Genomic DNA, 16,810 nt, shown 5'->3' on the forward strand with positions numbered 1-16,810 from the left:
GCACTGTGAAGTAGCAGCATCCACGGGTCCTGCAATGAGCGTGATCCACCAGACGTAGATGTGGACATGTTTCTAGGTAAATGTGAGAACAAACACATGCCACTGTGGTCTGTTTCCCCTCGAAGGTTTTCTTCCCCATGCTGGGCAGAGCCATTTGGCTTTTACTCTTCATTCGTATCCCGGCCCTCCTTCCGCCACCTGCACTGGGTGGAGAGCCAAGTGGCAGTCTCTCTGGTGGTATGAGCCCAGTCTGAATGACCGAATGCTGCCTTCCAAAGAGGATTCTGAACGTTCTTCCAAGGACGCAAGAAACTACCACGGGACTTCTGGGATGTAAAACGTTTTAAGTGCTCAAATACTTCTCAGGAAATGTGCTTTTATCTTGATTTGAGATGCTAGTTGTTGTGCAGGCTTTAACTGCAGCCTCCAAAGATACCCAGAATGTTCCACTTACTGGCCACAGGGGAGAAAGGTAAGCAGAGCTAAACAGCTACTGAACCTCCCTGTTTTGCAAAGTGCATCATGGCTGGCATGCAGTGAAGACAGGAACTGTTCTCGGGGAACGACAGCAGTGGCCGAAGACATTCTGCTAAGCGCGCACATGTCCTCCTGGACCAATCCCAGGCCTCAGCGTTCTCTCCAGCGCTGGAATATCAACACATCTCCTGGAATGGGGCCCACACCACCTCCCGGGATTCCCTGGCTTTCCCCAAGGGTATGGCTTTTGTCTGTCTCACCAGAGACACTGATGTTCTTCCAAAGGGCCGGATCCAAGTCTCACATTTCCTAGCTTCCACCACCCTGGTCTCTAATCTGCGGTAAACCATTGTTTTTAAAACAGTAATCCAACTAAAGATTGAAGTTTAGCAAGAGAGACATAATTAGCAAATTCATTGCCTCTTTACATATCTGTTATATAAACTGTTTCCTCACCTAACAAGTTCAGTTTACGGGAAAGGTGCTGGGTTTAGCACACTGCCTGATATAGAGGAGATGTTTAACAATACTTGTCACACAAAAAGGGGAAATTCTATTTAATGCAATTCACACCCCAAAACAAAACATCTCAGACCAAGGACTGACACTCAAGCTCCTGGGCAACCACTAGAAATGGTGTGTAAAATCAAAGCCAAATACATTAAGTAGTTGACTTTTTCCTAGTTTGGACCACAGGGGAAAAAAGTACGTATGAGCCAGACAGCAGCCCGTTTTGCAATGCTGACTGTAGCTCTTCAGAGCCTCCTGCACCTCTTTCTCATTTGAAAAGAGAGAAGGGAGGAAAAATACTATATTCTGGTGACTGGGATTAAAGACAGTGGATGATTAAAGTGGAAATTAGCAAAACAGAGAACAGCAAATCAATACAGAAAAATCAACAAAACCAAAAATTTGTTCTTGGTAAATATCAACAAAATTGATAAACTTTCAGCTAGATTGACCAGGCAAGAAAGAGAGAAGACTCCAGTTACCAAAAGCGGGAATGAAAGAAGGGATATCACTACCAACTCTACAGAAATACAGAGTGTTTAAGAGGAATCCTATGGGGCGCCTGGGTGGCTCAGTTGGTTAAGCGTCTGCCTTCGGGTCAGGTCATGATCCCAAGGTCCTGGGATCAAGTCCCGCATCAGGCTCCCTGCTCTGCAGGGAGTCTGCTTCTCCCTCTGACCCTCCTCCCACTGTTCTCTCAATCTCTCTCTTTCTCTCTCAAATAAATAAAATCTTAAAAAAAAAAAAAGGAATACTGTGAACTGTATGCCAACAGAGTAGAGACTTAAATGAAAGGCACATATTCCTAGACAGACATAAACTAGCAAAACTGACTTAAGAAAAAACAGAAAATCTGAATAAATTTGTAACAAGAGATTGAATCAGTAATTTTTAAACTTTAAAAAATGCTCAGGCCCAGATGGCTTCACTGGTGAATTCTGCCAAACATTCAAAGAATTAATATCAATTCTTCACAAACTCTTCCAAAAATAAAAAAAATAGAAGATAAAGGAAAACTTCCCAACTTGTTTTATGAGCCCAGTATTATCCTGATAACAAACACATTACCAAAGAAAGAAAACCACAGACCAATACCTCTAATGAATATAGATGCAAAATCCTCAACAATATTATAGCAAAACAAATTTAGCAACACATAAAAAGGGCTATTAAATTAAACACCAGGACCAAGTGAGATTTATCTCAAATGCAAAGGTGCTTTAACATCTGATAATTAATATAACACAGCATATTAATAGAATAAAATAAAATAAAATAACACATGATCATCTCAATAGATGTATGCTGTGATCTAACTGTAGTCTACATTCTTATGTTGAAATCCTAACTTTCAAAGATGATGGTATTAGAAGTGGGGCCTTTGCGGGGGGGCGGGGGGGTGCTTAGGTCATGAGTGTGGGGCCCTCATGAATGGAGTTAGTGTCTTAATAAAAGAGGCCCCAGAGAGCTTGCTAGACCCACTTTCACCATGTGAGGACACAGCTGGAAAGCTCCTGCTATGAACCAGGAAGAGAGCCCTCTCCAGCCACCACGCTAAATCTGCCAGCACCATTATCTTGGATTTAGAGCCTCCTGAACTGTAAGAAATAAATTTCTATTGTTTATAAACTACCCAGTCTATGGTATTTTGTTACAGAGGCCCAAACAAGGCTACGACAATGGAGAAAAAGCATTTGACAAAATCCAACACCCCTTCGTGATACAAAATAAAAATGAAAAAACAGGAAACACTCAACAAACTAGAAATAGAAGGGAATTTCCTCAAAGAGCACCCAATTATGAACACTCACAGCTAATATTATCTTAATGGTGAAAGACTGGATGCCTTCCCCCTAAGATAAAGAACAAGACAAGGATGTTTTCTTCTGTCTCTTCTATTCAGTACTGTACTAGACGTTCTAACCAGGGCAATACAGCAAGAAAAAGAAAGAAAAGGCATCCAGATTAGAAAGGAAGAAGTAAATCTCTATTCACAGATGACATGATCTTATATATAGAAAATCCTAAAGTATCCACTAAAGGGTTAGAACTAACAAAGGAGTTCAGCAAGATTGGAAGATACAAGATCAATACATAAAAATCGATTATATTTCTCAGAGAACAAACTGGTTGTTGCCAGAGGGGAGGTGAGTGGAGAGATGGGTAAAATAGATAAAGGGGACTAAGATATACAAAATTCCAGTTATAAAATAAGTAAGGCACAAAGATTTTGAAAAGTACAGCATATGGAATATAGTCAATAATATTGTAATAATGTTGTTTGGTGACAGATGGTGACTACACTTATTATGGTGAGCACTGAAAATGTATAGGACTGTTGAATCAATATGTTGTACACCTGAAATTAATACAAGATTGTATGTTAATTATACTTCAGCTTTAAAAAATGAAACAAAATCAATTGTCTCTCTATACACTAACAACTGAAAATGAAATTATGAAAACAATTCTATTTACAATAGCATCAAAAAGAATGAAACATTTAGGAATAAATAACAAAAGTACAAAACATAAACTCTGAAAACTGTAAAGCATTGTTGAAAGAAATTAAGACCTAAATAAATGGAAAAACATCACATGTTCATGGTTCAGAAGACTTAATACTTAAGATGTCAGTACTCTCCAAACTGAGGGCACCTGGGTGGCTCAGTTGGTTAGGCATCTGCTTTTGGCTTAGGTCATGATCCCAGGGTCCTGGGATCGAGTCCCACATCGGGCTCCCTGCTCAGCGGGGAGTTTGCATCTCCCTCTCCCTCTAACCCTCCCCTTTCTCTCAAATAAATAAAATCTTAAAACAAAATATTCCCCAAACTGAGCTACAGAGTCAATGCAATACCTATCAAAATTCCAGCTGGCTTTTTGTAGAGATTGACTAGCTGATCCTAAAATTCTTCAGGAAGTGCAAGGAGACCAGCATAGCCAAAACCATCTTGAAAAGAGCAAAGTTTGAAGATTCACAATTACCAATTTCAAAACTTAACTATGTATAAAGCTACAGCAATCAAGACAGTACGGTACTGCCATAAAGATAGAATCAATAGAATACAACTTAGGGGCGCCTGGGTGGTTCAGTAGTTGAGTGTCTGCCTTCAGCTCGGGTCATGATCCCGGGGTCTTGGGGCTGAGCCCCACATCGGGCTCCCTGCTCAGTGGGAAGCCTGCTTCTCCCTCTCCCACTCCTCCTGCTTGTGTTCCCTCTCACTGTCTCTCTGTCAAATAAATAAATAAAATCTTTAAAAAAAAATAAAAATAATCTTTTCAGCAAGTGGTGCTTGAACAACTGGATATCCACATGCAAAAGAATGAAGTTTTATATATGTGATACATGAAAATTAGCTCTAAATTGATCATAAACCCAAATGGAAGAACTAAAACAATAAAACTCTTAGAAGAAAACAGAGTTCATCTTTGTGACCCTGGGTTGGGCAAAACCTTCTTAGATACGACACCAAAAACATAAAAGAGACAAAAGAAAATACAGATAAATTGCACTTCATCAGAATTGAAAATTTTTGTACTTTGCATGATACCATAAAGTAAAAAGACATCCCACAGAAGGGGAAATAATATTTGCAAGTCATTTATCTGATAAGGGGCTAGTTAGTATCCAGAATATATGAAGAACTTGAACTTCTCAAGAATAAAAAGACAACCCAATTTTTAAACGGGCAAAGGATTTGGAATAGACATTTCTTCAAAGACGATATGCCAGTGCCAAGGAGGACATTAAGAGAGGCTCAATTTCACTCATCGCTAGGGAAATGTCAGTCAAAACCACAATGAGATACCACTTCACACCCACTAGGATGACTACAATCAAAAAGAATAACAAGTGTGGACAAGGATGTGGAGAAATGGAACCCTCACGCACGGCTGGTGGGAATGTAAAATGGTGCAGCCAATTTGAAAAACGGTTGGCAGGGCCTCGAAAAGTCAAACATAGAGTGACCGTATGACCCAGCAATTCCTCTCATGGGTATTTACCCAAGAGAAATAAAAACATACACCCATATGAAAACTTGTACACGAATATGCATACAGCATTACCCATATAACCAAAAAGTGCGGGGGGGGGGGGCGGAGACAAACATCCATCAACTGGTAAATGGATAAACAAAATGAGGTACACCCAGACAGGGGAATACTATTCGGCCATAAAAAGGAATGAAGGACTGATACGTGCCACAGCGTGGATGACCCTCACAAACATGGTAAGTAAAAGAAACCAGACACAAAAGGCCACATATCATAGGATTCCATTTATAGGAAATGTCCAGAATAGGCAAATCTAGAGAGACAGCAAGTAGATTAGCGGTCGCCTGGAGCTGAAGGGGTGGAGGGGAAATGGAGAGTGACTACGGGGTACGAGGTTTCTTTCTGGGGAGATGAAAATGTCTGGAATTTGATGGTGGTGATGGTTGCACAACTCAGTGAAGACGCTAAAAACCACTGAATGATATACTTTAATGGGTGAATTGTATAATTAGTGAATTATAGCTCAATAAAGATGTTTGAAAAAACCTATGTATGTATGTGCTTTATGTAATACATAAAACGAATCTATCATCTATATACTGTTTGATGAGTTGTTTAATTTCTCCAGAGCTTCAGTTTGCTCCCTTGTAAACTGGGAATAAAAAACACCGACCCTACAGAGTTCTTACAAGAGTAAAGGCATAATACTAACCCTGTTAAGAAGCACTAAGAAGAAATAGCTCTTATTATCATACACCCACATATAAGCGGTCAGTTTCTTCCTAAAAGGGATCTGTTCAGATTTCATTACAGTTTATAGTGGGGCTTAGGGTCTCTAACCAATGACATTAGTTCAGTGAGCAAGAGCGTTCAGAATTAAACTGGAATTCACATTGGAAGCTGATCATTTCAGTTTTTCCTTTATGTTTCTTCAGTCATGAACTATACCAAATTAAAAACACCCACCCCTTCAACTATGATAGTGCCCCCAAAGAAAAAAAGCAGTGAGATTTCTGCACGTCCCCATCCTAATTGCTAATTTAAGCCCACTGACTTTGCTTGCTCAAAGCCTTGTTTTCATCCTGCTGCCCTCCCGAGGCAGTAAAAGGCCAAGCTGTGAGTGCAGGCCGCAGAGCCAGACAAGAGGCCCACGTCCAGGCCCCTGACTAGCCTCAGGTGCATTAACCAACCCTTCTGTGCCTCCAAACCCAACACAATGTAAGTGCTTCATCAACCATCACTGTTACCTCTGGCGGGGGTGGGGTGGGGTGGGGGCTCCAGCAAGAGGCTGCTAACTGGCCTTCCATTCCCTCCAGAAGTCCACCCTCATTCCTGTGCATCTCAGGCTGCTCTGGTCCTCTGCAGCTGTGGCCCAAACTGACCACCCCCCCCCCCCCGCCCCTGCCAAGTCAGGCGGGAAATGGTATCCATAGGCATAGTTCCCTCAAGTGAGCCTGAGCCCCCGAGGGCCAAGAGGGAGCACGTGAGAGCAGGCTCTAGCTCTTCATCTTGGATGCTTGGCCCCTGGCTCCTGGAAGGCCTCCAGCCAATAGGCACCAACCTGAATGTGTGCCCAGTGCCCCACTTGGCCTGCTGCAGACTGGGGCGACAACCCCAGGGTAGCTCCCCGTCAAGCTCTGAGGACTGCTGCCGCCTAGAACATCCTCTTCCTCTTGCCCTGATGGTATACTTTCACCTGCTGGCTTCCTCACTGGGGCCCGGCCCTCGAGTCAGGCCTCATCTGCCACCCTCCACCCTACTCGGTCCTGGGTTTCCCCCCATCTAAGGTGCACTGACTGACCTTTGCATATGTCCCCTTAAGTGTTCACTCATTCTCCCAGCATCCATAAGAAGGCCAGGGATGTTTAACAGACCTCTCTAGCTAAATGACAAACAACATAACCGTGACACAAATCATTTCCACTGCACCGACTTCAAGGCCCCACTGAATATTAAAGACAGTAGAGCTAATGCGTTAAGAGGCACTTAATAAAGTGCCTCTGCTGAGCCAACATGGAAAGCTCGAAACAAATGCAGAGCTGGCAAACTCCACACTCCAGCTCTCAGCAAGACCTTGGGGTGGGGGCTGACTCACGCACACTCAGAAACGCGCCTACCCTCTTCCTCTGGATAAACTTGATTCCTTCTGTGCTGTTGTTCCTAGAACAAAATACAACCCTTACAGCTACCGATGTGGTGTGCCTGCTTCGAGTCTCACTCGTGGGATGGGAGGAAGGAAGGAACGGAGAGCAGAAGCTCACTGGCAAACAAAACACTAAGTGAAACAGCTGGTTGTATTGCTGGGGTGATAGGAATTTTTTGTTTTTAACTATGCAGCCAACACACGTTCCTTGCAGAAAAACTGGGGCATACATAAAAGAAACTGAATGCCCAGGAAGATTATCATAATCACAGCAGCAACGATGATAAATGGGATTACTCTCACTTACTATGTGCCGCGCTTCCACATCTGTTCTCTGCCTTATTTTCCACGATTCTGAACTGGAGGGACTCTTACGGAAAGAAGCAGAATGCAAGGGTTAAGAATACGACATTAGGACAGAGTCTGACGTTCTGGGTTCACACCCTGCTTCAGCCACAGGCTAAGCAGGCAACTGAGCCTCTCCACCTTATCTGGTTTCCTTATCTGTAAAATGGGAATCATGAAAGCATTCACTCCAGGGCAGTGTGAGAATTAAATCTAAAATTGCACAGAAAGCATTTCAGCACAATGCCTGACAAATGGGTAGGCTCTCAGTGCTACTCTCCCTATTTTTACAGATGATAAAACAATTCAGCAAGGGTAAATAACCTGCCCAAGCTCACAACGTTATCAGTATTAGTACTGGCCATTAACCCAACTGCCTCCAAGTCACAGAAGTCCGTAGTTGTTTCATAATCAAGAGAATCTTGACAAATATGAAAGCAACAAAATATTTCCTGCCACATATTTTAATGATATCAATGAATAACTTCTTAACCCTGAACCAGTTACATAATTTGCAGGGCGCGGTGAAAACTGAAAATGCAAGGCTCCTTGCTCGAAAAAAAATAATTAAGAATTTCAAGATGGTGGGGGCGCCTGGGTGGCTCAGTTGGTTAAGGCTCCAACTCTTGATTTCAGCTCAGGTCAGATCTCAGGGTTGTGAGATCGAGTCAGGCTCCATGCTCAGCAGGGAGTCTGCTCAAGATTCTCTCTCTCTCCCCCTCCGCCCCCCTCCCACGCTGTCTTGCTCTCATTCTCTTTCTCTCAAATAAATAATCTTAAAAAAAAAAAAAAGAATTTCAAGATGGTGACAGCAGAGCATTATACCAAGCATACCCCTTCTGAGCACAGGTAGCATGCCCTTGAAGCCAGCCCCACCTCTACCCCTTCAATGGCCAAGTTTCAGGATTGAGATTAGATTATGTGGTCATGACAGTCAAGCTTTCACGGTAAAGATGTTCTTTATGAATCGGCTTCAACTACCGAGTCCTCAGAGAGGACGGGTATACTATGAAATGATCTACGGGGATAAACAATAACAAAGTCAAAACCAAATAATTAGCAAGTATGAATATCCTTCCTTTGACCCCCTGCCTTGACAGTATAAAGTGTGAAGGATCTAATTTACTCTAGGAAAATCTGCTGCAGAATTATAATTCTCTGATCACGAATGTCCTTAACATTTTTCGAGGTAAGAGGCACAGAGAACTTTCAATGAATTACAGCCTACAGGAAAAGGAGAGAATTCAACTATGCCACATTTTAGATGGTAAACCCAAGACCGTGTTCTTATCAAACAAGTTTTTCTCCAAAGAAAAACTGCACTTCATTCAAGCTCTTTTCTTCACCTCCAATGAATAGAAAGCCTGCTGTTTTCAGAAATCAGTATTGAAAGAGTATGTGGCGGGGCGCCTGGGTGGCTCAGTCGTTAAACGTCTGCCTTCTGCTCAGGTCATGATCCCAGGGTCCTGGGATCGAGCCCCAGATCGGGCTCCCTGCACCGCGGGGAAGCCTGCTTCTCCCTCTCCTACTCCCCCTGCTTGTGTTCCCTCTCTCGCTATGTCTCTCTCTGTCAAATAAATAAATAAAATCTTTAAAAAAAAGAAAGAGTATGTGGCTTAATGATGGCGTTGAACTTCTCTATCAAAAGGGAGTTTAGTTCTGTGACTTTCTTTGTACTTTATCTTGGTATTTCACAAGAAGCTGGGGCAGCACCGATACTGAGGAAGTGCAGATGCACAACACAGCAGGATTGTCTGGTCGTTTTTCAAGTGTCCAAGGTGAGAACACTTAGAGCTGAGAGCAAAACGATGGAGGATTCCCTCTGCACCACATCTAGTAACAGAAAGGGAATGAAATCACCAGGTATACTGGGACACCTAATGGTGAATCATCATCTACTCTGGGGGCGTGATCTAATTAAGACCAATGACTCTCACAATAAAAGTTTATTCTGTCTGGACAGAGGATTTAAATGAAAAAAAGAGCAACTCTTGACTTCCAGCAAGTGCTCAACAGATTGAGCTCTGCGCTCAGCGGGGAGTCTGCTTGAGATTCTTTCCCTCTGACCCTCTGCCACGAACGCACATGTGCTCTCTCTCTCTCTCCAATCAATCAATCAATCTTTTAAAAAAGAGAGGGAGAAACCATATGTGATCAAATTTTTGTTTTAAGGAGGAGGCTTGAACAGAAACAGAAGGGAGGGTTCTAGAAGCAAAGCTGATATATTGTCCTGTGGACATTACAAAAAAAAGGTGCCTATCACCTGTAGGAAGAAAACACTTTGCACTCTTAAACAGATGAAGCAAGCAAATGAATCATTCTGTGGAGTTCTAGTTCTCCAAAGCCACAAAACCTCGCATCATTTTCTGTAAGTGATTGACTTACCAACAAAACCAGTTTTATTCTTGGCTTTGGCAAATACTGATGTCTGAAGATATATCACAAGCTCGGTTGATGTGATAATCGTGTAAGAAGAAATTGGCTCTTTTCCCCACCATAAACAGAGTAACTGTAAACTTATTAACCTTGGAAATTTTCTGATTTTGTTTTTTAAAGATTTATTTATTTATTTTAGAGAGAGAGACAGAGAGAGAGAGCGAGTGAGGGGGGAGGAGCAGAGGGAGAGTGAGAGAATCCTCTAGCAGACTCCCCACTGAGTGCGGGGCTCCACGCTGGGCTCGACCCCAGGACCCCGAGATCATGACCTGAGCCGAAATCAAGAGTTGGGCGTTTAACAGATTGAGCCACCCAGGTACCTCTCTTTTTTTTATATATATATATACATATATAAGAAAGCATCTTTTTCTCCCCCTTTCTAACTTTTGGGTTTGTTTCTGAGTCTTACATTCGTAAGTTTAGATGACTTCGTTCATGGGATATTTTGCACTGTACTTGGTACCATGCAAGCCATCACATGTGAAGTCTAAAAATTAGCTGTTACGGATATATTCACTCGGTAATGATCATGATAGGAACACAGCTATTTGTGGGCGAAACTGGTGTGGGTGCGATTAACGGAAACTTTGCCCTTGTCGGTCCTTAACCAGCCGACACTAACATCCGGAGAACTCAATGAAGTCGATGCTCACCAGTAGAGACCAAAACTGGGGTGTTACCAACACTTGTGTCCTGGGAAATATTGTCTATTCCTTACTTTTCTCCTTCCTTCTCTTTTCCTCTTCCTCCTCCTCCACCTTCTCCACTATCTCACTTTACAGTTTAAATGATTAGCATTTTCCGCCCCTCCCCCGCTACCATCTCCCCGCCTTGGTGCAGGTCCCTGGGACGGCAAATCAGGCCCAGCGCCCCCTCGTGCCCCCATCCTGGCAGCCCCCTCACCTGCAGGTACCAGTGCTTTACTAGGCGGAGGAGGCTCTTCAGCTTGGTTGGCCGATGTTTCACGAAATTTCTCTGCAGCTCGCTGAAGGATGGGGAGAAATTTCCAGGGTAACCGTGGGCCTCAATCACACTCACATAGACCTCAGGCTGTGGCTGAGAGTTGGAAACAGAAGGCTCTGGCGTGGGAGGGAGCAAAGGTAGAGAGTGGGGGATTTAGGAAGCTCCAGGTTGATAAGTGGGGGGGGGCGGGGCCTGCTAATTCACTGGACTGTCTCCCCACGGAAACCGGACACCTCACAGTTTAAGAGAATCAAGGTTTGCCTTACTTGGTTGTCCTTCTGGAGAACCGAAAGTGGGCTTGCCATTCCCCAGGCCACTCAAGGACTGTTGTCCTCTCTCAAGGTCCCCAACACCCCAGTTTCCCTTAATGTCTGTTTGGGATTTCTTTCTCAGTGAGTGATTCCAACCTCCTGACACCAGGAGCAGAGAAGCAGGTCTAGATAAGAGAGCTGGACCCCTCAAGTGCATTTGCTGAAGGGCGTGCCTCCAGGGCACGCATCACTAATGCATGCGGGCACTCTCTTTCTTACCCAAGTGGGATCCCAGTTCTGACACCTTCTCTACAAGGCCGATCCTGGCAGCCGCTCTAGGTACGAGAAGCTGGCACAAGATGAAACCTGATCCGTCTGGGGTTGTAGCTCATACTGTTTACTCCAAACACTGAGGGCTCTTTGCCTGAGGACGAACTCAGCCAAGGGTGATGGGAAATTGGGGAATAAACATCCCACTTGGGATTCGGTTGAGGGGTACTCTGCGCTGTCACCTAGAGTTCTCCAGGGGCACGAAGCCCAGCGACTCGTGATGGTGACCTTGTGACGCTTCCTCCCTTCCCTGTCCCTCTCCCCTACTTCCCTCTCAGCATTTCCTGAGACTGCTTATCCTCACACCCTTGTCTCAGGCTCTGCTTCTGGAAAAGCCCAAACAATGACAGGCCCCAGCACCCGTGATAAATGCCACAGAAGGGACCCCAGGTTCTGCTTCTAACACCTTCCCCTCTGCCGGTCTCATCTCCTCTTGCGATCATGTATTTATCCACGTGATTCTTTGATAAGTGTTTCCCAAATTGAGCGACACAATGGCCTGAGTTGGGCCAGTCTTGTGTCCTGTGGTCGCCAAGCCCCCAGCTCAGGACGTGGGTTGAACAGATGACTGCAGGAGTCTGCATGTGGCCGTGAACGAGAAGTGAGGGAGTTCAGGCCTGCCTGGGATGGCAAGTGTGTGAGTCCGATGGGCTTCCCCTCCCCTTACCCAGGGCCCTGTAGGCAGGCACAATGGTGACAGTGATGGGCTCCTCAGTCCCCCTGGTCTGGATGGTGAAGACGAGAGCATCGGGGACTCCCTGGACGATTTCCACATCCTCGAGCCCAAGGGCCAGCAGATCCTGGCAATACCACAGCTTTTTCCGCATCAGATTCAGAATGGCTCGGTGGTGCTTGGCCTCTTGCTGGAAGCTGTGGAAACAGCTCAGGAACACCACCAGGTCCACCTCCAAGCTATTCCTGAGCGCTGTGCCGTTCCCGAAGGAGCCTACCTGTGGAACACAGAGCCCCGTCACCTGCGCCTGCCTGTGCTAAGGAATCCCTGATGCTCTTTACGTGAATTATCCCATCCAGTGCTCCCCACAGCCCAGAAGGGTAGGTGGGTGGTACCAGCGTTCCCTCTTTACAGGCGAGAAAACTGAGGTTTCAAGAGAAGAAGTCACTCACCCAGGGTCACACACAGTGCGCAGCAGAGCCTGGGTTTGAACTCAGGCAGCCTGACTCCAAACCTAGGCAGCCTGACGCCAGAGCCCAAGCTCCTTATTTATGACATTGTATTGCTTCTGAGATGGGGTGTGCTCACCTGCAGGGTGATGCCTCCTCCGAGAGACTGCTGATGCCTACTCCACAGGGTATTCTGAGTATTCCGTGCATCTGAGTCATTTCATGACATTAAAACGTGGGGAGCAGGATTGCCTGGTGGATAAGGGCCATGGGGCAGCCTGACTTTGACCCTGATTCTTGCCCTTGTTTCTCAGCTGTGATCCTTAATTGTGAGCCCTAATTCCTCATCTGCGAGATGAGAGTAACCATGGAACACAAGTCATTAGGTTCTTGCGAGGGTTAGGTAAGAGAAGGTGTGCTGGGGGCTTGCCATGTGCCTGGCATGCAGGTAGTCAGCCATGTGTCTCTCGTCCTCTTCTTTGTCTCGTTGACTTAGATCATCCCTGCTCTGCCTGGGATTCAGTTTCCCCATCTGGATGGAGGGAGCCTGAGCTGGATTATTTGGAAGTGGTCTATTTGATGTTCTGAGAGTCTAGACCTGCTCTCCAGCCCCTCTTGCCTCTGGTATACAAAGCCCTACAGCTCTCTGGCCTCCTGTCTTTCTCACCTCAGGTTGGGAGATGGACTTGCTAGCGACGACCCAGACCTCAGGATGGCTACCTCTCCTGGCCGGTGGATTGATTATAATCCCACCATCACGGGTTGAACACTCACGGTGTCTGGCACTATTGAAGGCCCTTTATGCACACAATATCTTTTAACCCTAACACCCACTGACTGAGGTGGGGACTAGTGTAATTGTCCCCAGTGTACAGATGAGAAAGCGGAGGCAGTAGATTCATGGCCAGGAGTCATAGTCATAATCAGATAAAGGGTCGGAAGACAAGGTGTGGTTCTTCTACCTCTTTCTTTCCCAGGCCCCAAGTCCCTGAGCCAGGCCCTGGTTCTGAGGAGGAGAAGTCCGCCATCTTTTCTTTCCCCTTCCTTTTGCATTCTCTTTCTGCACCTTCATTGGGCCCCAGCATTTGGCAGGGCTGGGGATGGAACCCTGTGTGTGGACGAAGGGCACATCCCCCTGAAAGCTATGCCTAGACTTCCTGCCTTTTTCAATGAAGACCCAGGCGGAGAAGAAAGAACATTCTAGAATAAGTTTCATGACTTGCTCTAGCCCAAATCTATTTAAACCCAACTCATTCAAGGATAAGTACTCATACATGTGAACCAGCCCAGCTCACCGGGTTTTTGTGGGGGTGGGAAGAGGGTTTAGAACCTGAATAAAGCATTATTTCTCCTCTACCATTGCTTTGGGGGTATCTCTTTTATTTTATGGTTTTGGTGAAGGGGGGAGTGGCTATGGTCTGCAGGCAGAATTTGAGGGCTGGGTAAATACCACTTCCTGTCATCAAAACTGATTCTGTTGGTACCATCTTCCAGTCTCTGGACATCCCCCTTTTCATCCACTTCACCCTCAGGATTGTTACGGGTGGGATGGGCTGGGAGTATCTGCTGGACTCAGAGCAAGAATTTATAACAATGCTTTTGTTTGGCGCATTTACCATGTGCTAATCTTTTAGCCTACATTGACAAGGCTTTTGCTGGACAAGGAGGAAACGATGATGAGGAGGAGGAGGAGGATGAGACAGAAGGTTTGAGAGAGGAGTCTAAGATCACACAGCTGGGAAGGAAAGAAGTCAAGGTTCAAACCCTGGTCTAAATCCTATGGCCTCAGGCTCTAGGTGCTGGGGGTGGGTGTAAAGAAGGGCTGGGGACCTGAGATTTCTAAATCTTTCCCTGAGGTGGCTGGCCCTGCAAAGAGAACTAGAGCACTGGGCTGGGAGTCAGGCACCCTAATTCTAGTCCTGCCTTTGCCACTAGCTCACTGTGTGAACTTGGGACATCTCTCACCCCTTTTGTGCTTCAGTTTCCTTAACGTTTAAACGAAGGGATGGCTGAGACTGTCTGATTCTCTAGGGCCTTTCTAGCTTTGAACCCCTTGAATTTTGACTCTAGCTAGGACAAGCAGCAGCAGAAGGAAGGGTGTTGGGGAAAATCAGTGGGGGAAGCCTAGAGCACTGGCTGTGGAATAGATAGATCCTGGTTCAAATCCCAGCTCCACCACTAGCTGTGTGACCTTGGACAAGTCACCTTACCTCTCTGAGCTTCCATTAAAGAAACCTTCCTCTAATCAAAAACTTAAAACATAGAAAAATAGGAAAAGACTCCAATGAGCACTCATAAACCCAGCCAGTTAGATTCAACAAGTTTAAACTCCTTGCCACATTTGCTTCATCAAAACCACGTTACAGTAATTACAGATACCAAGGAACTTTGTCTCTGAATACTTTAGCATTTGTATCCAGCCAAAGAGAGCGTTTCCCCCGGCCATAACCACAAAATTATTACACCTAACAAAATCAACAATGACTGCCTTCTATCATCTAATATCCAGGCCATATTAAAATTTCCCTACTTGTCCCCAAACTGTATTTTGTGGATGGTCTATTCACACCAGGGTCGAATCAGAGACCTTGCACTGCATTTGGTCATTATGAATCTTAAGGCTCCGAACCTCCATTTTGCTCATCTGTAAAATGGGAAAAGGATGGTGCCTACCTCACAGGGTGCATGAATTAGAGCTAGTGTATGTTAAGGGGTTAGGCTAGTGCATCCCAGAAAAGTGAATTATTATCATGAGTTTCCTTACCAGTCTTGTTCTGCTTAAGGCAGCAGTAGGGTAGGGTGCAGGCAGCTAGGTGGGGTGCCCTGACATGTCAGCAGCATGGGCTAAGGATAATGAGGCAAGAGGTCCCCAGCATCCTCTGGGACGAGGACTCTCATGCTGCCTTTTGCCTGGCCCTGCTCTGGGGATGGAGGGGACCGATCTCACCTTGAGCACCTTGAGCACCCGCACCTTCTGGTCCAGTCCACAATCCCCCTCAAAGTGCTCTTCCCTCAGGAATTTTTGCACGGTCCACACAGCCTCCAGAAGCTCTTCTTTCTGCTCCCGGTGGGGCTGCAGCCACTGAGCCACGAAGGAGTCCAGCCTGGAGGCAGGGGTGCCATACAGCTCCATGGTCAGAGCCATCTCTGAGCCAGAGGACCACGGCAGCACAGATATATGGCCACACACCTACCCGGTTCCCTGCACGCCCACTTCTTTAAGGGCGCTCTTCCTCAGCTGACCGCCAGCACCCTGGGGGGCAAAGGGGCCACAGTGGAGAGGAAACCAGGAAGCGACTGGGCTGACCTGGGTTCCTCTTCTTGGAGACCCTTTGCTGCGGCAGGGGCACTGAGGGACACTGAGTCCAGCTGGGAGTTCTGGAGCCACCTTAACAAGCTTGGCTCCCAGCCTAATCTTTTTGGTATCAGTTTCCATTCTCAGCTTTAGTTTCCGTTTGATGACATCCGGAAACTGAAACTGGCTTGAGTTTGGCCCTAGAGGAGGCAACGCTCCCAGTAGGTCAGAGTGGGATGGTATTCATCAAACCAGTCACCCCACTTTGTCATATGAAACTGAGGCTCAGAAAGACGTGGACTTGCTCACGGTCTGGTAAGGTTGAGCAGGGGGAAGCCAAGAGTCCAGAGTCCCTTAGAACAGACTTTCAATTCCAGTCTGCCCTTTGCCACACTCTTAACTTCTCTGACCCTCCCATAATTTATCCATAAAAATGGGGTTAGTAATGATACCCTACCCCATAGGTTGTTGTCCAGATTAAGCATGAGAACACTGAGCACAGAAAGCACTCAGTAAATGCAAATACTATTATTCATTCATTAAATACCTATTGAGCACCTGCTAGGCACCAATGTGTTAAAAAGACAAAATAAGACGTGGTTCCTGTCCCAAGGGGCTCTCAGAACAGTAGAGGAGGTGGACAAGAGACTCTGAGAGCCCAGTGTGAGCCTTAAAAGACTGGGGATCTGGCCAGGAGGAAGAGGAGGGCAGACCACAGACAAAGTAGAAGTTTGAATGATCATGGTGGATGCCCAGGGATTCCGTTGTCAAATATGCATCGGCACAGAAGGTAAGGAGGAGAGAGGTGAGAGATGTGCCTGGACAGGTGGGCAGGGGTTGAATATTAGAGTGCCATCATTCATTCATGCAACAAGTATTTATTGAGTAGCTACTATGTGCCGGGCAGGTGCTGGGGATACAGCAGCAAATAGACAAAAATCC

At 45.7% G+C, this 16,810-nt stretch overlaps 1 protein-coding gene across 10 annotated transcripts in view; it reads right to left on the reverse strand.

Annotated features, from left to right (window-relative positions):
- LOC118543832 (2'-5'-oligoadenylate synthase-like protein) overlaps positions 1–15,906 on the reverse strand; it is a 46,152-nt gene extending 30,246 nt beyond the window's left edge. For 7 of the 10 annotated variants that reach the window (XR_013443487.1, XR_013443486.1, XR_013443485.1 and 4 more), the window contains exons 1-4: positions 15,521–15,901; positions 12,119–12,401; positions 10,811–10,986; positions 7,434–7,496 (exon numbers count right to left, since the gene is read on the reverse strand). Coding sequence is in view for 3 of the 10 variants with exons in the window: in XM_078060849.1 (XP_077916975.1) it covers positions 7,434–7,496; positions 10,811–10,986; positions 12,119–12,401; positions 15,521–15,718 (720 nt within the window). In the remaining 7 variants the exon portion in view is untranslated. Of the gene's footprint in view, positions 1–7,433; positions 7,497–10,810; positions 10,987–12,118; positions 12,402–15,520 lie in introns of all 10 variants that reach the window. The other 3 variants (XM_078060849.1, XM_078060847.1, XM_078060848.1) reach the window with 3 other exon arrangements.
- Between the last annotated feature and the right edge of the window lie 904 nt (positions 15,907–16,810).

The sequence above is a fragment of the Halichoerus grypus genome, chromosome 13 (assembly GCF_964656455.1).
Source record: "Halichoerus grypus chromosome 13, mHalGry1.hap1.1, whole genome shotgun sequence".
In the NCBI taxonomy this organism is placed as follows: domain Eukaryota; kingdom Metazoa; phylum Chordata; class Mammalia; order Carnivora; family Phocidae; genus Halichoerus; species Halichoerus grypus.